General features: G+C 41.8%; 3 protein-coding genes across 9 annotated transcripts in view; 1 reads left to right on the top strand and 2 right to left on the bottom strand.

Annotated features, from left to right (window-relative positions):
- Nucleotides 1-122: 122 nt before the first annotated feature.
- Nucleotides 123-9983, bottom strand: CPSF3 (cleavage and polyadenylation specific factor 3). The gene is made up of 18 exons (XM_015859403.1): nucleotides 9875-9983; nucleotides 9118-9181; nucleotides 8651-8748; nucleotides 7881-8009; nucleotides 7280-7457; nucleotides 6280-6369; nucleotides 5761-5911; nucleotides 5202-5377; nucleotides 4686-4844; nucleotides 3864-4010; nucleotides 3418-3570; nucleotides 2709-2817; nucleotides 2262-2360; nucleotides 1623-1717; nucleotides 1205-1292; nucleotides 767-836; nucleotides 404-500; nucleotides 123-326 (listed from the first exon to the last, which is right to left on the bottom strand). The coding sequence occupies exons 1-18, from the start codon at nucleotides 9949-9951 to the stop codon at nucleotides 222-224; spliced, it is 2085 nt and encodes a 694-aa protein (XP_015714889.1). The 5' UTR covers nucleotides 9952-9983; the 3' UTR covers nucleotides 123-221.
- Nucleotides 9957-14178, top strand: ITGB1BP1 (integrin subunit beta 1 binding protein 1). Of its 4 annotated transcripts, none has more exons than XM_015859405.1 (7): nucleotides 9957-10036; nucleotides 10373-10473; nucleotides 11083-11161; nucleotides 11602-11738; nucleotides 12063-12155; nucleotides 13034-13183; nucleotides 13777-14178. In XM_015859405.1, the coding sequence occupies exons 2-7, from the start codon at nucleotides 10402-10404 to the stop codon at nucleotides 13846-13848; spliced, it is 603 nt and encodes a 200-aa protein (XP_015714891.1). In that variant the 5' UTR covers nucleotides 9957-10036; nucleotides 10373-10401; the 3' UTR covers nucleotides 13849-14178. The 4 variants fall into 4 exon arrangements, with proteins under 4 accessions (XP_015714891.1, XP_015714892.1, XP_015714893.1 ...); XM_015859406.2 differs by lacking the exon at nucleotides 9957-10036 and adding an exon at nucleotides 10131-10152; XM_015859407.1 differs by lacking the exons at nucleotides 9957-10036; nucleotides 10373-10473; nucleotides 11083-11161 and having other exon boundaries at nucleotides 11625-11738; nucleotides 12091-12155.
- Nucleotides 14179-14362: 184 nt separating this feature from the next.
- The window catches only part of ASAP2 (ArfGAP with SH3 domain, ankyrin repeat and PH domain 2), a 77023-nt gene continuing 67942 nt past the window's right edge, over nucleotides 14363-23443 (bottom strand). For all 4 annotated transcript variants that reach the window (XM_015859400.2, XM_015859398.2, XM_015859396.2 and 1 more), the window contains 5 exons: nucleotides 22912-23080; nucleotides 21227-21294; nucleotides 20563-20672; nucleotides 17225-17347; nucleotides 14363-16987 (listed from right to left, as the gene is read on the bottom strand). In XM_015859400.2, the coding sequence (XP_015714886.1) occupies nucleotides 16913-16987; nucleotides 17225-17347; nucleotides 20563-20672; nucleotides 21227-21294; nucleotides 22912-23080 (545 nt within the window). In that variant the 3' untranslated portion in view covers nucleotides 14363-16912. The remainder of the gene's footprint in view (nucleotides 16988-17224; nucleotides 17348-20562; nucleotides 20673-21226; nucleotides 21295-22911; nucleotides 23081-23443) is intronic.

Genomic DNA, 23443 nt, shown 5'->3' with positions numbered 1-23443 from the left:
AGGGCTCCGGAAGGAGATGTGAGGGAACCGCACTTTATTATGATCCACAAGCACTAATGCAGATGACACGGGTAACACTGCACACCCATTCTTTGAGCTTAGTTTCCCACTCATATAACGCATTTGAGTTGCTGATGAAAACGTTTATTCACTTTATAAAAAACAAAAAGTCCAAGTTTGAACGTTACAAGCTTTTTGTATGTGTCCTACGTATCTACAGGTCAGCAGTACACGGGGCTGAGGGCGTCGTACAGCCTCTGTGCAGCCAGTTCCACCATCTCTCGCAGGGATTCATCGTCCTCACTGCCTGGCTCGCAGTCAGCCGTCTGAGAGCACAAAATAAGCATGTGAGAACAAGCACAGCACACACAGGTAAATAACTCCCAGTGCTTCATGTACGTACCCGAGTTTCCAGTGAGAGGTTTGCAGTTTTGCCATCTACGGTGACACACAGAATGGAGCCTTCCTTGGAACTCACACAGTCCTCTCCAAACATATCCCTGGAACAAAGGTTGGCTCACATCAGGTAACTGCCAAACAGCAAACACATTTCCTCTCCATTAACCTTAGGCTTCCAAAGGCCCTGGATTTGAAGTCTCAATGACACCGAGAGCTTTTTCAGGGTACCTCAATCTTTACTTAACTCCAGGCCTACACAGAAGCGTCAATACATTAACTCTACCTTTAAGTGGTACTGTAATAAAACTACTCTATATACACAAATAATGGTGATCGCTTTCATTTAGAAAAAGATCCACTGACTTACTGAAGCATCATTTCCACTCTCTTGCGATACTCTTCCGTGTCTACTTTTGTGGAAACTTTCTGCACTGCAGCTGGAAAGAAAAAGTCATTTTACTTTCATCTACTTCAAAGTGGGAGAAATCCCCGCGACTCGTTTCTAATCCCTCTGTTTTCTTTAGCTGTAGTGAAGTACATCACACAGTGTGGGAGAGGACAGAGAACAGCATAAAACTGAACACCAAACGCCAACTAGAAACTGATAGATAAGACATGTGCACATGCTGCAAATAATGCAAAGCTGTACATGTAATTCTGTGTTTAAGGAACATAAAACTCTTGAGAAGTTCCCTGAGGTGAAGCACAGCAGCAGGAAATCCATTTTAAGGCGTTCTAAAACTCCTGAAGCCTGATGTCCAAAATTCAGCAGTAAACCTCCATTGAAGAAGCATGTGCTACCTACCTTTCTGTATCTTGGGATTCGACTGAACTTCCAGTATCACTGTGGTCACGGTGTCTGCATACATGTCATTGGCAGGATTGGCCACCCACTGGAAGATGGACAAAACAGAAATCAAATCCCAGATTTCAGCCTGTTGTTGGGGCTGAATAAATAACACAACATAAAACAGCACTCATGGCCCTCTTGGAGTGTCACTGTACTCACTGTAGCCACTGAGTCACTGCAAGAGAAGAAACTGGCTGAGTGAAATAACATGCATCAACACAGCAGCATGGCCAAAGGCAACTTCTCCTCTTCACTCTGCTCATGATCCATCAGAAAGCTACTTAAAACAGTTCACTGTGCTCAGCATCTACATGATACTATTCTACAGGATCTGGAGAATGAAAATAGTTGTTTCCCCCCACCCAGTGCCTACCTCGAGGACTACCATGCCTGGTTCCTGGATTACAGTAATACTTTTGAAGACCTTCAGGGCTGGTTTCTGTTGGATTTCTATTTCCTCTACATCACCTAAGAAGCAGCGACAAATGGTTAGTGAGAATAAAATGACACTGAGAACAGGACTAACTGTATCTGCGTGGCTTTCTGAGTGTGCAGTATTGGCCATTGCACTTGCTTTGGATTCTCATAGCTCGTGGGGAGGAACAGAACATGTCGTCTGACACAAGGAAAGAATTCTTTTGTCTTAGTTTTATTAAATAGATGCCATTAAGCGTTCTGCTTTGGGGCTGGAGATAAAGGCTGATCACTTGCTAAATTTTCCATCGGGGTGGCTGAGCTGCTCACTTTGGGGCTGACAGGAGACAAAAAGCAGCTGAGGTTCAACATTGCTGTATGCTCATGGATTTGTATTACAGTTATATTAGGATGCCCACACAGGGTTTGTCACACTCGTGAGATGGATGTGGCAGAAGCTGCACTACATAACGAGAGCTGTAAGACACAAACCAAACTGTGGCACTGCAGAGCAAAGAAGTTCCCACTCAGAAGGTCCCTCCAAAGACTGTAAGTTGATTTAAGAACAAATCACAAACATTTCTTTCTGAATACACACCCGTAAGCTTCTGCAGCTGATAAAAGAGCAGATTGAAAGGGCCGGTATATGGAATGGCCAGTGTCTGTGTCACAGTGCTCATAGCCAAGTCCGTATAATCTGAAAGAATTGTTAAAAGAATGTCTTAACAACAGTTTACTTTAAAAGCTTTAAGTTTGCTTTCTAAAACAATCAGGTTGTCAGCACAGAGAAACAACGGCACCAAAACAATGAAGGCAGAGGGTGCAAAAGGACCGATTGTGAAGAATGGAAATCCTTGATTCTCACACCAACAGCCCAGAAATGTAGGCAAAACTACGCCAAACTGACACCAATGGACACGCGTCCAATGATTTCCTCCAACACAAAGTAACAAACAAGCATCCAAAAGCCAACACTGCACATAATGACAGAGAAGGACACAGAGAGTTTCAATGATCCACTAAGTAAGTTACCGCCTTCACTTACTGGAGAGGTCACACGGAGAAAGGATGTGATAGTTAAAATTCCTTTTGACCAGGATTCCAGAAATTCTCTGTCCTTGCTCCGGCTTCTTATCTGCTAAAGAGCCCATCACCTGAAAAGGAGGAGAACACAGCTAATGTAACATTATTTTTAAGCTGTTTTTTGAAATCATTTTACTAGATGCACCGCATTCATGCCTACAGACCTCCCTCTGCTAGAGCACCCTGTTTACAAGCTGTCTCACTGATTGAAGTATCTAAAGACAGCAGCTCTAAACGCCTGATTACAGTCAAGCATGTAATTATTTAATTCAGCCAAAGTAATTATTCTCCTCTAGTATATACGGATGGATTGCGTGTTTGACAGCATCTTCCTGAAATGTAAATGAAGCCTATCATATTATTTATGCACAAAGCGCAGTGCTCCAACATGACTGGAATTGATATTCTTTGTTAGGAGAAAATTGATGAGCGCTGTTCAGATCACACAGCAAACAGACTGGGATGACTGGACTGAAAACACCAGCAGGTTATGGGTAGCAGAATAGATCTACGTTAGCTAAACAAAAACATTCATATATGTTGTGACCTTGTAAAACACATGCAATCCAAACCCAATTTACCTTAGAGGCTTGGAAGAGAACATACAACTTAGTTTCATAGGATTAAAAACAAGTGTCATTGTATGGAGATGAAAATACTTGATTTCATACCTTGGCAAGCTTTTCTCCTCTGAAGTTTAACGTCACAGCTTCAGTATTCCTCGGATTATGAACTTCTATATGAACTTCGTCGTTATCTTCATACTCCCGTATCAATGCTGCCTTCAATCTGGCCATTTCATTCTGCTCACCATGAACTAAAATCTATGGGAAGACAGTTTTCCTTTTCATGTGAGGTCTCTGTCCAACCAGGCATGTTTAGCAAACAAATCACCCACAAAAACTGCCTTGTGTATTTCATGAAGACACAACACAAAAACGAACTCAGTTATCCTACACACGGTGCTATGTTTGTCTTTGAATTCCTTGTATCATTCAAAGACACAACACCGTGTGTAGAAAAAATACATGCAAATAAACACAATGCATTACATAGGTTTCATTTTGCTTGTCGTACATGAATCCCACCATGGAGAAGCAAACAGCATGATACCAACCACGTGTGGAGGCTTCAGGGCCCGGATAAACTCGCTGGTTTGTTGATAATCTGTGTGAGCAGAGAAAGAAATGTAATCCACAGACATCTTCAGAGGCAGCTTTTGCCCTGACATAGTTGTGATCTCTTCTGGTTCGGACATGATATGCTAGGAAAAACAATAAAAGACTTTCTTTAACCAAAATAAACTGGAAATCCATCAACATTGCAGATCTAGGGCCTTACCCATTTCCAGTACCAATGAAATCTTACTAACAGCCAAATTCAATGTGAAGAACAGAGGAAACTCCTCAGATTTCACTAATTGCATGCACCCAAATGGAAAAACAGCATGCACAACACACACACGGCCAATGGATACTGGAGTCTGTCCTTCTTACAGATACATCCCAACACTATTTGCATTGAAGTTGTAACACGTGTGTGTGACTTCTAGCCCTAATAGCCAAACTAGACACATAGTTTGCCCACAGCTGCTAGAATTAGAGAAGAATTTCATTCCCTACAATGAGACAGTGGCATAGCATGCAAAACACAGCTGAGCTCTGACATTGATGTGGTGGTGGATTTAATACTGACTTAGGGTTAGGACCCCTTTAGATCCAGGGGCGTAAAGATGAAGGAAAGCACCACTCTTCTTTCTCATGATAAGGTGATTCCTAGAAAAGACCATTCCCTCCAGCACTGCAGGAAATGGCCACATGCAATTCTTCTGTACATTTCATTAGCACAGTGCAAAGGCAATCGACTTTAACCACATAATTATGCAGAGTTGCCAACAGCCTTTTTGGTAAATCCTCTGTATTCAGCATCAACAACTCACCTTAGCAAGCGTTCCTTCCACACAGTACCCAGCTATAATTACTCCATTTCTCTTATCCGTGCACCAGCTCTCAAACAGCTCCCTGGATAAGCCGCTCTGCATCATACCAGGGGAAGCCATCACAACGCTTGGGCCAATATCATCAAAATGATCCATGCTCTGAGAGGAAAACAGCGAGAATCTCAGTTACCACAGCCCTTTCATGGTATATAAATTGAGTCCTGCATCCATTCATGCACCACCCTCTTAAGAAGAACTTCTGCAGGAAAGTTCCTCTTACCAATACTCATAAAGGGCAAAATATATGTAGACCTTTAGAGGAAGGTTGGTGCATAAGCTCCTTGCAGCAGCCCTTTGGGAGGGCAGATAATACAGATATAAGCCTAAAACCAGTCAGTCTCTTAGGGTAGTAAACACACAGTCATAGAATGATAGAACGATTCTGTGTGTACATGCAAACTATTGAGTAAATACAAACTCTTGGATCATTGTTCCTCTACTGTAAGCCAACCTTACCTTCAGATTGCTGATATGCTTGAAAACAAATGGATTGTTGATGTTGATTTGCTTGCGGATTTTGTCATTCATGGCATTGACATACGTCTGATAAACAGCCATGCATTTCTTCGCCAGCGAGGAAGCGTAGTAAATGGGGATGTCGTGGAGCTCAGGATGATTTTGCCAATATTCATCTATAAGAAACAAACAAACCTACACATCAGATAACTGGCTGGGATGGGTTGGTTGCTGGACTTGATGATCTTAGTGGTATTTTCCAAGCTTAGTGATTCTGAGGAATTACCCTTCCCCATCTATGCCTTCTCTCTAGCTCCCAAAGCCAAACTGCCTGTCCTATATGTGCATTTTGAACATCATTTTTTGGCTGGCTGATCACCTTTCTTTTTCTTACATTTAACATTTGAACAAACAATACCACGTGTTCTTAGGTAATTAAAGTATCAAAAAATGGCCAAAAAGCTGTTAAAAAAGCAATTGCACCTGAAAAACCGCACATGAAAACACTCCCATTTAATTCTATGTGTCTTTTATTAAGAGGAACAGTGAAGGTACATACCCAAAATTAAAAGCAGTTCTTGTGCCCGGCCCAGGGCAAAGACAGGAATGAGACCTCTCCCTCCTCTATTCACAATGTCATGGACGGTGTTACAGAACCGCGCCTCTCGCTCTTCCCTTTTCTCATGAATATGAGTCCCATAGGTGGATTCCTACGGACACAGAAAGCTGGTATTAGAAGTACTGGCACACAGACTGAACCCCAACCACCTCCTCTACATCTAACAAGAAAACGCATAAAAGCATGCTGTGTTACATCCTGTGAGCACAAGCTGAAACCTGGTAAATCTCCAGGCCTGAAAAAGCATCTGGAGGCCTAAGGAACCACATCAGCAGAGCTACAAAATGGCAACTAGACTTTAAGACTTTTTAATACAATGAAAAGAGCTGTATGAACACCCTACCACAAATCACACATTGCCATTAACCTCCACTGTGCTCCTCATTCCGCTGCAGCTCTAATGAAGCACCATCTCTGTACACAACAGCTCATTGAAAGAAATGCTTTTGTGACACTTACAATGATAAGAATATCGGGTTTAATATTGGGAATCTCAGCTGCCATCAGGTGTCTGTCCTCCTGCCTTGAGAAATCACCTGTGTACAAAAGCTGTGAAGACAAAGAGAAGAACTTACTCTGGTTATGGGTTCCACCAGCTCAGCAGTTTTAAAAGCCTTTGTATAGGAAAATGGTCGGTTTGTCTGGTTTAACAAATTGAATTTTGAGGAGTTTACGATAAAAGCTCTCCAACGCTTCAGCTGAAGGCTCTTCTGAGGTGGGTGGTGCTCACAATGGTAGCACACCACCATGGCAGTGCATACGTTTTAACCACTGTAAGGTAATTGAAGCAGTACCTCGGTTAGAACAGAACAAGGCAGATAAATGCGCTGTTGTTGTTCTTCATTTGGTACTTAGAGGTGCCGCTTTCAGCATTTCGCACTGGCCACAAGGAGCACAAACTGACCTAACAACATACAGCAGGAACCAAGTGGAAATACAAAGGAGATGAATCAGCGTTTTGTACAGCAGAATGCAAATAGAGTGAAGGACAAACTGCCTTTACAATTCCTTCTAAGAATTTCTGATGCTAAAAACAAAGCCTGTAATCTAACAGACCTCCCAGACAGGACGACCGAGTTCCCCATTACAGCACGCAGTGATCAGCAGCCCAGCCTGCAGTAGCAGGTAACTGGCCCACACTGGCACATGCCTCATTTTCTTCACAGGGAAGTGAATAAAGCAAAGTGTGTTAAACAAAAACCCCAAATCACCTGAATAATGAATACGTGGAGGGAAATCTCTGTCACACCTTGAGAGAAAAAAAAAGCAGTTGGATATCTAAGCTTTATTGTAAGTACAACTGTTTCTATGCTTCCTAGAACTTGTTACATCTGGAATTCTCTATGCCCAAGCCTGCCTGACAGCTCCAACCACAGCAGTAGGGCTTAATAATAAATATTAATTAATGACTACATTTGAATTCAGCCCCAATTTCAACTCCGTAACAAAAAGGAAATACCTTCACACCAGCTATTTCAATCATGAACATGGCTGCTCCCAGTACGTGGCCCGCGTGGTAACACCAGAACTTGATGCCTGCCACCTCCTTCACTTCATGGAAGTTGATGGTTTCAATCTTGTCCATGCTTTCTTCAAGATCTGTTTCTGTATACAGCATGTCATCTGCTGATATATTACTGCAGATAATGGAAGAGTTAATCCCACCGGTTTAGATAATACAATCATTGAACAACAACAAGAACAACATCTTGCCCTGAAGAGTGGGTTGTATCTTTAGGGCCTTAAAATTCACTACTTCTGTAAAGCTTAAGGAAAAATACCGACATAAAAACACATAAGAGCGAAAGTGTGAGTTAAGAGAGTGAGCCTGAGGGCAGAGGAGATGAGATGCTAAGAGTAAAGGTCCACATAGGGCAAATAAAGAGAATAAAAGGAAACTTCCTGATGAAGTAGATACATTACTTCCAATTCTGTTCCAGTGTTGCTACATGTGGTGATGCCCAGGTTTGCCATCTGCGGCAGCTTCATCTTACGCTTCCCATTGGGAGCACAGGGGAAATAATCGAGTAGTTAAAGAGAAACCCAGCAGGGCAGCTTACCTGACTTTGACGTAGTCTGACAGAAGCCATCTGTAAATTGCTTTTGTGGCATGAGTCATAAACGTCCTTCCTTTAAAACTTGTCTTCTGCAAAAACCACGGCAAAGCTCCACAGTGATCTAAATGGAAACTTAAAGCAGACACACAAATCTCACTCATATGCTAACATTATGATATCATATAGTTCTGGTCTGGTCTGACATAACACCCTAAAAATGCAGAAGTGGGACTTTTAACCTCATTGTTAACTATGCTGGTCTATATTCCGTACATTAGTGACTGCTCAGCAGCTGGGAAAGGGAAGAGCAATGCAGAAATTCTCCATTAACTGCAAGGACTTCACCCACACTGTCTCAGAACCAGCTTCTGAGAAGGAGAAAAACAACAGGAATCAGGAGCATAAGGAATGCCTCGCATAGAAGAAAGCTGACAGAAGCACTCCTAAGTTTGCATACAGGAAACTATGAATTACATCATGAACTACTGAAATAAAACTATTTGGCTGCATCTCTAATCTGACCCGTTCCAAAGAATTACTTCTGAGATACAGGTAGAACAAACACCAACCACCAAACCCCAGGATCCTGTAGACAGCTGGCTATGACTGGTTATGTACAAATGGATCTCTTTCATCTCTCTGCCACTAAGCAATAGTTAAAGCAGATTTTTGCCAGCTCTGTCACACCTATTTAGTCTCTCTAGTCTCTCTCAGCCTATGTAAGTGTTTGCACCACGACCTCAGTGTGTTTTGTACTTGTAGGCACAACTTACTGGCTAATCAGAAGGAGGTCAATCTCAGCAGGGTCTATCAAGTCAATGTAAGGAAGTGCATCCATTCCTTCCAGCCCAGGATGGATGCCACAATCAAGCTGAAAAGAGAAATGAACAGAGAAAAATTACAGCATCACAGAATGGCAGAGGTTGGAAGGAACCCTTGGAGGTCACCAGGCCCACCCCCTGCTCTAAAAGAACATATGAATATTAGGATGGAGGAATCTTTAATTATGAGCAACTAGTAGCCTTTAGCATCACACAGTAGGGTATTTTTTTCCTCCACCACTGCTTGACCTCAAAGATCATCAAGTCCAACCACAACCTAACCATAGTACCCTCAGGTGGGAAGGGACCTCACACATCATTCAGTTCCAACTGCTTGCTATGGGCAGGGGGTGCCAACCAAGTCAGGCAGTAGATCAGGCTGAAGAGAGGGCGTACCAATAGGCTTGTGAAATAATTACCATTATTTTCCTTCCTTTAAACTCCAGAATAATGCATGATCTTCCTACTTCTTGGCCAGCTCCTCTGCAAAAAGATACCACAGTCACAAAAAGAACACGCCCCATACATGTACGTTGGATGCTTCCCATGGAATCAGTTTTCCGTGCAGAACCAATGACTGCAGAGTACAGCACCACTGCAGGGACCTCATGTAGCTCCAAGCCCAGGCTGTAAGCAGCTCAGGAGCAGCTCATGCTGCCAGGATGGGATGGAAGGGGCACCCACAGCTCTCTGTGCAACTGTGCCAGGGCCTCACCGCTCTATGTGGAGAGCCTCCCTGATACCTAACCTACATCACTCCTCCTTTGGTTTAAAGTCACTTCCCCTTGTCCTGTTACTATCTACCCATGTAAAAAGGTGACCTCCTTCCTGTTTATAGTCACTCTCTAAGCACTATCAGGTCGCAGTGAGGTCTGCACTCCCTGCCCGGCCTTCTTTTCTGCAGGCTGAACGAGCCCAGCTCAATTTAAGCCCAGATACTTAAAGTGACTGCACAACTACGCCAATCGCAACGTAAACGGGATGCAGTGAATGCTGCACGGATAAGAACCCGGCTCTTGTTAAAGGGCCGTGGTGCTCCTGGTGCTGCCTCCCAAAGCACCGAGTTCGTTCCTGACATAGCCGGAGCGGCGGTCACCCACCACAGCGGCCCGCTCCGAACGGCCGGCCCGCCGCCTCCCGGCCCCATCCCCCCCCGGGCGGCCCCGCCGCTCTCACAGGGGCCGGATGAGCAATTGGTCGCTCTCCTCCGCCGGGATCAGCGCCTCCGCTTTCCGCTTCGCCATGGCCGCCATCCCTCCTCCCGGCACAGCTTCCGCTGGGCGGGTTGTGCCGCAGCGCGCAGGCACCGCCGGGGCGGGGCGGATCCGGGCGGCCGAGGTGAGCGGGACGGGAGCGGGACTGGAGCCGGGAGAGGAGCCGGGACGGCTGCGGAGCTGCGGTGGAGGGAGAGCGGGGGGTGGAGAGGAGCAGAGCGGGGAACGCTGGGGAGCGAGGTGCTGTACGCAGCGCTGCCGGCCCTCACTCGGGTGGCTGCGGCCTGATGGGCCTCCAAGCGGCCTCTTCCTGCCGCCCGCGGGGCTGCTCCGGTCAGGGAGGAGAGGAGAGGGGAGGGGAGGGGAAGTGAGGGGAGGGGAGGGTTGAGTGGCACTCCGTGGTACTTCACGGAGCTCCTTTCCTTCGGCTGACAACTTCGTGCCTGTCCTTCCTGCACAGAGTGCCTCCCTCCAGCCGACGATGAAAACATGTTCAGAAAAGGCAAAAAGCGACACAGCAGCAGCAGCTCGCAAAGCAGCGAGATCAGTACGAAAAGCAAGGTAAGCCAGCTCTGCTGCGTGCTCCTATGGGGCAATATTAATCTGCCTTGAGCACGCAGCTCAGTGTTCACTTGCACTGATGGTAGGCTGTGATCTCTGTGTAGTGCTCGGCTGTGCAGGACAGTGAACGCATGGGAAGGTCCTTGTGTTCTGAGATGACTTGGTTTTAAATCATGTGTCCATTTTTCTGATCCCTTTGGGATGATCAGGTGCCGTTTCACTTCCCTTGCACTGCTGTTATTATTATGATGCTATTGCAGGCGTTGGTGACAAGCACGTAGTTGTCAATTTCTTCAAGTTAAGATGCAGTACCAGAAAAGTCTGGACATAACCTTAAAGTTCATTTTCTCTTTATTTCCACCTTCTTTTGGCATCTCTGTGCACTGCTGACCTCTATCAGTCTGGTTTATAGCAAGGCACAGAGGTACTTCAGGGAAAGCATAGGGTTTTTGCTTTGTGGTTGGTTGTTTTTTTCCTCCCCATCTTGCAGTGCAGCTTAAATAACTGACTTGAGTATCAGCTTATTTTAAGAAGCCAATGCAGGGCAGCTAGAAGTGAACTGCCAATACATGCATGGTAACTTCCTGATGATGTCCATTTTCTTCTTAGTCTGTAGACTCCAGCCTTGGGGGGCTTTCCAGGTCCAGTACTGTGGCAAGTCTCGATACAGACTCCACAAAAAGCTCAGGTAAGTAATTGGAGTTTGAGTGGATAAATATGGAGTCAACTTCATACGTGCTTACATAAAAATAGAAAATGAAAGACTAAAATGGCAGTTGTTCATAATTGAGTGGATCTGTTAGACTGCTGACCAGCATACACGTATCTCTTGGCTTCTCTGGTATGTGATGTTATTCCATCTAGTGTAAAACTATCGCTTTTAAAGGAAGCTGTCTGAGTCTAAGTTGACATCTGCACTGAGATCAGTGTAAGGAGGTGAGCCTTTACGTGTCCCCGCTCACCAGATCACAGCACATCACCATTAAAACAAATGGTTCTTTGAGACATGTTTATAGAGAAGTAGAATTGGCTTCCTCATGTTTCCCACTTATGCCAGTGGAACTAACTCATTAATTGGAATTAACGTCCTCGAGCTCTTCAGGGTGGCTTTGTTTTCTTTTGTTGCAGGACAGAGCAATAGTAATTCTGATACGTGTGCAGAATTCAGAGTTAAGTACGTTGGTGCCATTGAAAAACTGAAACATAATGAGAGCAAAAATCTCGAGGGGCCATTGGACTTGATAAATTACATAGATGTCGCCCAGGTAAGTGCGTTACAAAGGAATACCAACAATGTTAGAGCATCCTAAGCTTAGGTGCGTTTCTTTTGTGTTCTCTTGTGATCTGACACCGTTTGTTATGCATTTTAGACACACTGGAATAAAGCAGCTTAATTAAAATAAAATAAAACGCACCAGTCATACAGACAAACACAGGAATAGCAGATTTCTCACAGTAAGATATTGTGATGCAGGGATTGTGATGTTGCTAAGCCAGTGAAGTACTGATAGAAACGCTTTCTACTTTGTATCTTCATTGTTAATATTATCCTGTCTGCACTAAAGGCTTTTGTTTGTTTCCCTCCAAAGCAAGATGGAAAGTTACCTTTTGTTCCAGGTGAAGAGGAGTTTATAATGGGCGTTTCCAAATATGGCATCAAAGTTTCAACATCAGACCAGTATGTAAGTGATTCACAATGAACCTTTTGATGAGTTCAAAAGCCTTTTCCTCTATTTCTCTGACAGGTGACTGTGTGACCAAGGTGTCACTTCTGGCTTTAAGCAAAAGAAAAAGCAAAAAGCTCCCATAGCAGCACCACTTTATAGAATCACAGAATGGTTTGGGTTGGAAAGGACATTGCAACCTCGTAATTCCGCTTTACTGATGGAACCTATTTATTTGTTTGCATTATTTCCTATATGTTCTTTAGTGCACTTGAAATAGTTGTTTTGCTAAAAATAAAGAGCCGGTCTCTTCCCCAGAGCCCTCCAGTTGCCTTTGTATAGCTTTGTATTGCAGTCATGTGGTTTCCTTCTGGTTGCCCTCAGAGCCCCAGATACCGTAAATACTCAGCCTTACAAAGTCATGACCCATCAGCGACCCAGCGCTGCCTGTTTGTAAGAGCCTCAAGTGTGAGAGTGGTGGATAGTATTGCTCAACAGCTGAATGCTCTGAAGAGAGCCAGAAAGTTTCCTTTGGGTCCCTTCAGAAAATGAAACACTTGTTTCTAACCCGTGGGAAGAAGCGTAGTTCCTCAGACTGAGTTTCTTCGGGTTCTCTTGTTGCTGTCCTGAACTCAGTAAGAACGTGGGTTACTGTAGGACTTCATACTTTGATAAAGGTTTGCACTGCTTTTAGATGCAACCACTGGAAATCAAAGACAGGAGCACTTACAGAAGGCATGCTTAGGCTTTGGACTTTGTGCGTATTTGCACGTTGCATACATGCTCTTATGTATGTTTGAATTATACTGATCTTATGGCAGTTTGAATGTGCAGAAAACTTACTTAAAAGCTGTTGCACTGCTCCAGAGTAACTTGTATTTGCCAAATGGTTTCAGGATGTGTTACACAGGCACGCTCTCTATTTAATTGTACGGATGGTCTGCTATGATGACGGTCTGGGAGCAGGAAAAAGTTTACTGGCTTTGAAGACAACAGATGCAACCTCTGAGGAATGCAGCCTCTGGGTTTATCAGTGCAGTAGTTTGGTAAGAGTTGATGTTTACGGTCTTTTATTTAGTTATCAGTGTTTTGATGGTAAAGGGAGATTCTCAAGTCCAAGGGCCTCGTGAGCCTTTCTGGCAGCAGACGGATTGTTCAATTAATTACAGAGAGTAAAAAAATCTGAGCTGACTGAGGAGAGGGGGAAGAACCCTTCAGACTGATCAGCTTGAGTCAAATCTGTTCATTCCCCAGCACTGCCAGTAAGTGTGTGTGCCTGAAAAAGCGCTCTGCAAATCTAAGTATGCTATCGTAACTGCTAAGGAGAATCCTCCAGTTGTATTTCCCATGACAAAACCTCTCAAGATCCAACAGAGCAGGGAGGGATTGAGTAACAACTCTGGTAGTAAGGCATGCATTCATAATTATAGGCAATGGGAGGGATGTCCTCTTAAGAGAAGGAGAATTCTTTGTTCTTTGTGGCCACTGCAGGCCAAGGAAATCAAATTAAATCTCACTTGTGCAACTCCATTTCGCATGTCTGCTGAATGAATGATACAGACCAGCCTGCTTTAACCGAGTTTTGATGATTTCAGAAGTTGCTCAGAAAGTAATAACGCGTGTGTTTTATGCAATGCAGGAACAAGCACAAGCTATTTGCAAAGTGTTATCCACAGCCTTCGATTCAGTTTTGATGTCAGAGAAGTCCTGATTTCCTGCAGCAGCACGTGACTGCAGTGCAGTACAAGAGGCCTTTGTGCGAGGAGGACTTGGTGCTCTGTGATCCCACAGGCTGCCTGCAGCCACTCACAAACTCCATCAAGACTTGCAGCGCAGAGCCGAGCCGTGCAATGCTGTGTGTGGTACTTCATCATTCCCCAGACGTGACTTGAAGAAACTGTTCCACCAGAGTTGTTAACGGAACAATACAGAATTTTCTATTTAACACGGTTTTTTTTTTCCCCTAAATCATGTTTTGTATATTGATGTCAATACTGTAGAAATGTAAAATAAAGCTGACACCTGCTTCTGTTTTTTTAAATGGATTTGTTAATATAAACCTCAGTTCTGCTTAACGTAGATGTCATATCAAAATATCCCAGGCAGTGAAGAGTGGCTGTAAGTTGGTTCTTCATTCCTCTGATTTAATGGAAGACGTGCTGCCTGCACAGTTCTCATTTCACACACAGAACGACATCATGGAAGCAACACAGAAGCAGCCAAAGTGATTTTAAAAGTAGTTTTTATTTTTCCAGACGTTTGACTGGTTAACAAGAGTAAAATTTTATTAATCATGCTCTAATTATAAATCACTGCATCCAGGACATTGAAAATAAGAGTTGATTTTCGGTTATACAATATATACAGTTGCTCTGCAACTAAACAAAATAAAAACCACTGAATTGAATATTATACATCTCATAGCATTCTAAGCTGCATTTTTAAGTGTCCTTTGCTCCTTTTTAAACAGTTAACACAGCAACCTAATAGTCTATTAACAGGTTTCTTTTCAATCATTACTTTGATCGGATTTGAAAAGGTCTATGAAATATGCCAAGATTCTGGCCTTAAAATTCTAAATTTTATATTATAAATAGATATCTACAGGCTCTAGGATTTCTTCTTCCTCTGCCAGAGGAAAAGCAAACTTTGAAGTGTTGAAAATCTAGGGATCAATTTTGCTTAGCTGCTCTGAATTGGTCCTCGACACTTTAACAGTCTGCACTGTTAGTGCTATTGCAGTGTAGTCTAAAGGCTTCCCAAGTGAATAATGAACAGGATTGTGACCAATTTTCAAGTGTGTTCCTCTTCTAGCAGAGCCCAAGGAAAATTTGCATCATCGTTTAAACTTTATGAGTTGTACACTATAAGATTCTGTGTTAAAAATACTGTACAATAGGAGATCTGTGCAAAATAATATGCCCATTTACTCTCTAGACTCTATCAGGGATAGAAACATACAAAATAGTGTTGCAAACTGAAATTCAGTAAGTGAATAGAACTGTAGTGCTAAACTATTACTCTATCATTTTACTGGGAACTTTGAAAATACAGACTAATTTACTTCAACTTGCAACAAAAATATCTTGAAACATTCCAGTTTGTTCCCCATTTAAACTGCAGCAACAGCATCAAGAAAATGGAAGTTATGTGTCTCCTCGGCTGTACCCACACGTTTGAGAGGCTATTGACCAACTGTACCATTCAGGAAAAGCAATAGAAGGTGAGATCAGTGTTGCTCTCCCAGCACTTTGTGATATGAGATTCTTCTCCAGATAAGTACACGCAGTGGCTTATTTTCCATTCTTTTACATGTGAAATGGCTGAATTTCAACACCACTTATCAGAAATGTGAAGTTCTCCTGATAAACATAGAGAGAACATTCACAAAACGTGACCACAGCCAACGTGACCCAGACGTGGGCTTTTCTTTCCGTATGCCACCAGTTGTTTCTGTAGCATAAAAGCAGCCACTGGTCCAATCCCAGAATATACCAACACCAAAACGACACCCAATTTGTTTTGGTGCTTTACCATCAACCAACGGAATGATCAATAGCCTAACCTTTGTTCACAAATGAGTCAAACAAATGTAACAACAGTGTAGCTACCATATACGTGGGTATATTATATAAATACAGAGTGAGTTAGCAAACTATTGCTGTTTGCAAGGTAGTGGCACACAGATTTGTATCAAATAGAACGTAACGAACTGCACTCGTGAGGTGTCCGAGACCTTAAGAACCAAGGACAGTTCTCTAAGTCTTCCACCAAATACGTTCCGTGTGAGCACGTTAAGAAACTCAAAACAAACAAACAAACAAAAAGCCTAACCACTATAATGATACACGTGTAAGAAATGTTCTGCAATCCATCATCATGGTTAAGTACATTTCAGGAAGTGCAGTTTTCATTATCCTTGAGTTAATGCAGTAACTCAGTAATATTGCCACAGTTTAGTTAACCAGCAGTAGTCACATTAAATGACCAAAATGGATGTAACATACACAAAGAACATTCGAAAAACAGGTTCCACACGCGTGCAGCCTAGAAAAATAAAAAGTCTCAAGCTCACAAAATCAGACCTAGAAAGTTCAACGACTAACACAGATTTCAGATAACTTGAAGCAAATATCTACATCCATTCTGAAAGAAAGAAGTTTCTCCTGTGGTAAACTGAAATACTTTTTCACTTTTACCCGGCCAAAGACACCATCCCGGATGACAGCCACTATGGCAAAATGCTGAACGAGTTCACTTTAGAACTATGCAGCAGCTGGCATGTTTTGGTTCCAAATACTTCAAACAGTACTGAGAACTGGATACATTCACTGCCCTGTTACAGATGCACACAATTTCCTTGATTGGGGAAGCAACACTGAAGCGTGGTATTGTCAGGTTAAAAAGGGAGAATAAAATTACAGTGAGTGGTTTAAAAAGAACATTCTTTATGTTGTGACGTTCACATACATGGATTTTGATTGTTAAAGCTTTTCAGTTCACCTTAAAAAAATACAGGAAGAGGTTTTTTTGTGTGTTTTTTATGTTTTTTTTTTTTTTTTAAGTGTAAACTGATCATGAGAAGTTTTCACATAGAAAAAAGTTCTAAAAGTCCCAAAATCAGAACAATGGTAATAAAAAAGTAAGCTACAGTACCTAGGACTTGGGCAGTGTTCTGGCAAGGTGTCTGCAGATAGGTAGATGAAATGAAATAGAGCAAAACTTATCTCTGTGACCGCTGGTAATGAGAAATGTCTCCACTTATCAGTAGCAATTTAGTCAACAATAAAGTGCACAAATGATACAGGGAAAGCTCCTTTCCGACTTGGATCTCCATCAATATGACCAATCTGCAAGAGGTCAGACATTTTTCAAGTTAATCTCAAAAGGAATCACAGTATCATCAAAACAAGCACAAGTCACTTTCCTGACTAAAGTATGACAAGTCTCTTCCTCCATCTTTTTTTCTACTTTTGCCAAAGACAAAGAAACATCGTAAGAAAACTCAGACCAACGGGATGCATTTGTTATTCAGCTATTCATATGTTTCTTTTAAAGTATGCTGGCAGGGCATACAAAATACTTACCCACCACTCCTGATCTTCTTCACCATCAACTACAATGATATCTCCTTCTGAAAAAGTCAGCTCATCTGGGTTATCAGCTACACAGTTGTAAATTGCTTTCACTCTTTTGGGTTTAGTTTTTGACTGAAATGTAAAAATAAGTAAATGTAAATAAAAAGCATGGAGGAATCAAAGCAGACTTAGAATTGATCTAAAGAATGCAGCAGAAACGGTACTGTTATTTTTCATAGGTTAGAGTTCAGCTACATCTTTTACTCTGGGTGCTCATGGTTCAGTCTGAAATTGGCAGCATCCAAAGCCTTTCAGAACCTCTAGGTCATCAATGTGGGCCAGCTTTTCCTTTGTAATCTTCCATTCTGGCTCACCCAAGCCAGCCTTCAGAGCTATAAATCACTGCAGCAAGCAGGACTTTAATCCAAATATGTGATGGTCAATCAAGTGCTACACCATGAGTGCAACAACATTATCAGAAAGAGGCCTGAGTCACCTACCAATATGCCCCTTTGTAATTTACTAAACTCTTCTAATCTATAAACTTTCCAAGATATCTTCAGGCTCTTTGTAGTGCTGAAGGCTGCAAGACACTGCAGCGGTTTTCCAATAGGAAAGTTCACACTACTGTTTGTTAAAGTTTCAATACTTCAGTATTGCAATGGGATTCCCATCCTAGTCACGTTTTGTTTGAAACCATGTTGAAATTGTTTTGCCTTAGCATCACAGTATCCACCTCCCTAATCTGAGGCCTCTCTCTGAGCAACTTGGCTTGCTCCCATCCTGTGCAATCTACAGCTGCTGAATTTGCTTTCAGTTCCTGTTGCAGATGAACACTAATGCTACATTCATAGTGATCTCTGTGCAAGGAGTGGGGAGGTGCAGGATCAGGAGGCACAGCATAAGCTTTCTACCATGAATCTACCCTTTCCTCCAGTTTCTCCTGCCTCAGTCACCAAAAGTCTTTTCTTTCTACCTTAAAATGCCACAGCCATTCAGGTCAACAGAGAGCTGTTAATGCAGTGCATGTTAGGGACAGAGGCTCCAGATGGGGCAAGGAAAAGCAAGTCTCACCACCATCCCGGAGTGCCCCAGAAACTTGTCCCAGTCTCTGCTTGGGTCAGCCATGGAACAGGAAGCTTGGGAGAAAAGACTTCATCCACAAGCATCCACTCGCTTTACGGTACAAACCATGTCCTGGCCAGATGAGACACATCCTTAGGCTCTCTTTGTGGACATACCCCAGGGAGATGCAGCCCTGCACTGCATCACAGTGATTTTGCTCCACCTCAGCCAAGTTACAGTTTGAACCACAACCAACTTTGTCAAGGGGGAAGAGCTTCACATCAGTACAACAGTGACATAATTACTAACTTCATAGGGTTGCATTTTCAAGCATTTCTTATTCTTTAAATGTCAAAGGAATTAAAATACCCTCATTACCAGGAAACTAGGATCTTTCAGGAAAATATTCCAAATGCCTACAACGTTTTCAAGAATCTCAAGTATACACTGAAAAAAATGCTGCATCAGGAACTTTCTAAATGAAAAACAGGCTATTGGGCAAATGCATCATATAGGAGACAAGCCACTGGCTGCATGCATATGTATAACCAGACCTTTTTTCCTTTACTCAAGGAGTACTTCTGCAATCATTTCCTAAATCTCAGCTGGCTTCTGTATTCTCTGGCAGACATAGCAAAAAATACTGGAGTATAAGGCTAAAGGGAGCAATTTAGTCAAGTGCTTTAGCTAGACTGATCTAGCTAAAGCTCCTTAGCTGAGGGGGCCCTTGACTAAATCTCAGCTAAGATGCTTTAGCTAGATTGATTTAGCTAAAGCACCTTAACTAGCATACACCCTGAGCCAGGTTTCCCTTACTTCTTTGTCCTAGGACAGAAGAGAAATATGCAGCTGAGTTTTTCAGTCACAATAAATTCAGCCTACTGATGCCCTGGAGTTATTTGGAGTCAGACATGTTCCTCATTACATGCAACTAATATTATCCATTGAGTAGAGACAGACTGTTTCTAAAAACCAACCAGGACAGCCCTTTCACACAGAAGTAAAACAGTTTGTCCTGTGAAACAGAAAAGGAGAGAACAAGATACAGAACTACTATGACCTTAATCTATACAGAAAGCCAGGTAGGGAGCTGTATCAGAATTATCAGCTGAGCTGAACGGATGCATCCAGTGCTCACACCTGAATCCCAAAACACAGAAAAGAAATTGGGATCAGGGTTCAACTGCTTTACAGAAATGGCAACTCCCTCAGTGCATATAAGCAAAAGGGATAGCTATTCCACTTCTCACTAACCAGACCATTAAATTGTGGTCTAAACCATGAAAGTTATTTTGATGCAAGGCAGACGGTAACTTGGTTAACCAAGAGTGGGAGAGGCAAGAAAACAGAAGATTTTACAATACCAACTAATGCAAGATGAACTCCAGATGTCTCTGTGGCTTTTTTCACATTATCTGATGACAAAAGCTCATAGGAGTTCTAGGAGCACCAAACAAATGTGCAAGACTATGCACATGAACACACTGAAGTCTGTCCTGGAGAGTTACTGTTTCAATGGACGTTGTTAAGGAAAAATGACTGGAGTGACAGAGGATCAAAGAAAGATTATTTTATTATATCCCCTTAATAACACAGTTCTGGAGACAGAAACAGCGCATCTCCCACCCTCAGGCTAATCCATTAAACCATCTTGCTATACAGAATCTGAAGTATAAAATAGCCCAGGCCTTGTCACAAAGAGCACCTCAAGAGCACAGGATCTCTATCCCGCCATTTGTCTATACTCAGCATGACAAAGAGTTGTAACAATAACCAACTCATCCAATTTCTCTCCTTTTGAGCTTGGCTCTGACCAGTCTAGTCTGAAGTCATTTAATGTACCTAGATAAACAATTATACCTATTTCCATTATAAAAGAAAGCAAAAAACTGCCCACTTTACTGAAGTTTAAGAATCAAGTTATAAATGACTTACAAATGACCTACTGTAAACTTGTCAAGCTCATTTACCCTCAATAACCCATAAATTCTACACATGGTGTGGTTCACATTCAGACACAACCAAAGAATCCAAGCTCTGTCTTTGGTTTGCCCTTGTTTTCTGTTGGTCTTTTTAATTAAAGACCACTTGCAGTCACTTAGGAAATGCAAGAGAAGCAAGGTTTTCATGAGTATCTACCAGAAGTCACACACTGAACAGAGGATTTGTATTATTGATGGCTCACACACTTTCTTTCTAGCAGGACAGATTATTAATCACAGGAGTGTGTTTGATAGTGTGTGGAAAATTTAACAAAGTCCAAATCCAGACTGTCTACTTACTATTTGGGATTTCCTTGGCATTGGTGCTGGTGGCTGGATCTGTGCCAAAGTATTTGCTGTAGAACCAGTCTGTGTTACTGGAATGTCACATACAGAAGAAGATTCTCCTGCTAATAAGGTAAGTAAAACAATCACATTTTAATATCACAGATATGTTACAAAAGAAAAAAAGCCTACAACACAGATGAGACCAGAACCAGTTTTCTCATTTCTCCACACATTCATTACAAATTGCAGGCTTCTAGAATTTTCCTTGCCTAATTAAGGCCATCTTCATCAAGATGCTGTACCCTACACAGGAGACTTCTAACAAAGATGGCAGATAATTATTAGCAAGTACTTGCTGTGTTGATATCACAGTAACAACCAATAAACAGAAAACAGAGAGAGAAAAAGGATATTGGGTGGGAGAAATTCCACTAATATCACCACAGAATCCATGAAAACCTTCAATATTTTATTGCAATGCTTTAAAACGGTAGCTCAATTATTGCTCAATTCATGGAGAAAAGCTTTAAGCATGGAGGCCTACACAGTCAAGAAAATAAACAAGAATGCTGGTACCGACTGTGTAAATGCACAAAGTAAATGAAATAACTGTCCCCATTACACTGTAAATAATAACAGCTAAATGCAGCAAAATAAATCGCTAAACCATAATTACCAGTTTGTTGTAGAGCTCCAAGTCCTCTAGACTGCCCCTTGTTACTTAAGCCAGATGACTTCTCAGACCTGTTCAAAAAAGTAAGAAATCCTTCCATTTAAGGAACAAACAGGAACACCAACCACAAGAATCCAAGCGATTTTTCATATTATAAAGTTCTTGTGATATCATCAGTATATTTTAGTGACTGGTATTTTTATTTTAAAATATTACTTTTCTTCCTTATTTTTGAGTAAGCCGATGATTAGTTGCACTTCAGCTACAAATGTAAGGTCGAAGAATAATTTTAGGTTCAATTTCTGCAGTTTGTATAGAGCAGATTTTCTTAAGTTCTGGAGTTCATACCATTGCTTTTTAATATATATAATTATATATTGTCTGTACATTACAGCAAACTTCAAGCTGCTTCGCCCTTTTACTTATGTTACATTACTTGTATGTCATATACAACCAGAGGGGTAGAAATGAAGGTCAAAGGTTGTTTATCTCTCATCAGAAAGCATCACCCCTACATATTATCTCACATAGATGTATATATACACATGCTCCTATATCTTGTAACTATCTAGGTTTGTACAGGCTACATTCTGCCAAATTTTCAGTGGCAGAGAATCAAAAAATTCCTAGAAAATTTGGTAACATTTTCCACTATGCTTCCTTATGGAAAGCTTTCCCTGGTGTCTAAATTATTCTTGCTACAATTTAAACCACAATATTATTCTTAGAGCCCCCTTGAAATGTAAAAAGGAATGACATCATCCAACGCTTTGTATATATTTGAAGACTTATATCTGTGCTACAACCTCTCTTAAAAGATAAGAGACTCTCATTTCTTCCAAACTTTTATCATAATAGGCTGTATTTTCTAGATGTCTCTTTATCTTACTGATCTCCCCTGGTTTCAGCTTCAGTACTTGGAGTATTTATTTTACTTCAACACCTAATGCTGAATTGAGTACTCCAGATGAGGGTCACTGAGGTTAAGACAACTGGAAGGATTAATTCCTAAGTCTTCTGACTAACTTTTATTTATGACTCATTATGTCTTTGCAGATTCTTCCTCTAAAGGATTTTTGTTTAACCATATTTTGCTGTTCTCCACAGTCTGTTTCTGTAGCTGATCACTCCTCAGTACCAAGTGTTGCTTACTAAGTAACATCCTCCCTCTCCCTAGACTACAACCATTTTTCAAGGCTCCTCTGAAAGAAATCCCATTCACCAGGACATGGGTCCCTTCTAACTTTGTTTCCTGCAAATCTGAATATTTTCTACTCCAGGTCTCTCTACTTCCACTATGAAAGAAAATACTGAGTGGAACTGAACAAAGGACAAGCATGTGAACAACAAATGACATCATCAGACATAATATCCTCTTACCTCTTCTTCGCTATAAGAAAACTAGAAATTGATTATTCTTTGTGGCTTCTTACTTCCAACAAGGGTAAGCATTCTGCAGATATGATGCAAGTCACCCGATATTAAATCACTAGTCTACCCTGTTTTTACTGTGAGAATTCTTGTAACGTAACTCCCTTAGTATCTGTCTTCTGTTCATTCACATACTTTAGAACACATCACTGGCAAAGGTGTGTGTACCTTTTAGAAGACTTTCATGTTACGTGCCACATAATTGAAATATTAATAATAATCATGAAATATATGCATTAAATACTAAAAACAATTACCCAGGAATAGGCTTTCTTTGAGAAACTCTACTAGGAGGTTGTGGGGGCAGTGGTGGCGGGGTTGGCTTAGTTTGTGGAGGAGCTGGTTGCTGTTTAGATTGCTGGTTCAAAGCTTCCATAATGCTGGCTGTCTTTGCCACTGGAGGCGGTGGTGCAGGAGAAAGCACATCTATAGAAAGAAGTTAGACAGTGAAAAGGAATTAGACTTCTATTTACCATTTTGTCTCTTGGATTCTCATCCATAGGTTTTCCTGTTACAGGATTTATCCCTAACACAGAAAAATACTTTACTACTACTTGTAATCAACAATTTAAACATACAGCAATCCTTCCATTGGAAGAAAGACCTCTCTGCAACGTGGCTTACCTTTAGTTTCACCTACTCAAGACCAGAGAGCTCACAAGTACTTCCATTCAACAAAGCATTAAAGTATAAACAGAAAGTTCTTGTTTCTTAACAAAGTCATTCTGATCTAATATTTTCAAGAATATGATTATATTTAACTGAACTCTGTTCGCTCAGTCAAGACCT

Source organism: Coturnix japonica, chromosome 3, assembly GCF_001577835.2.
Source record: "Coturnix japonica isolate 7356 chromosome 3, Coturnix japonica 2.1, whole genome shotgun sequence".
In the NCBI taxonomy this organism is placed as follows: domain Eukaryota; kingdom Metazoa; phylum Chordata; class Aves; order Galliformes; family Phasianidae; genus Coturnix; species Coturnix japonica.
This window is presented reverse-complemented; position numbering and strand designations above follow the sequence as displayed.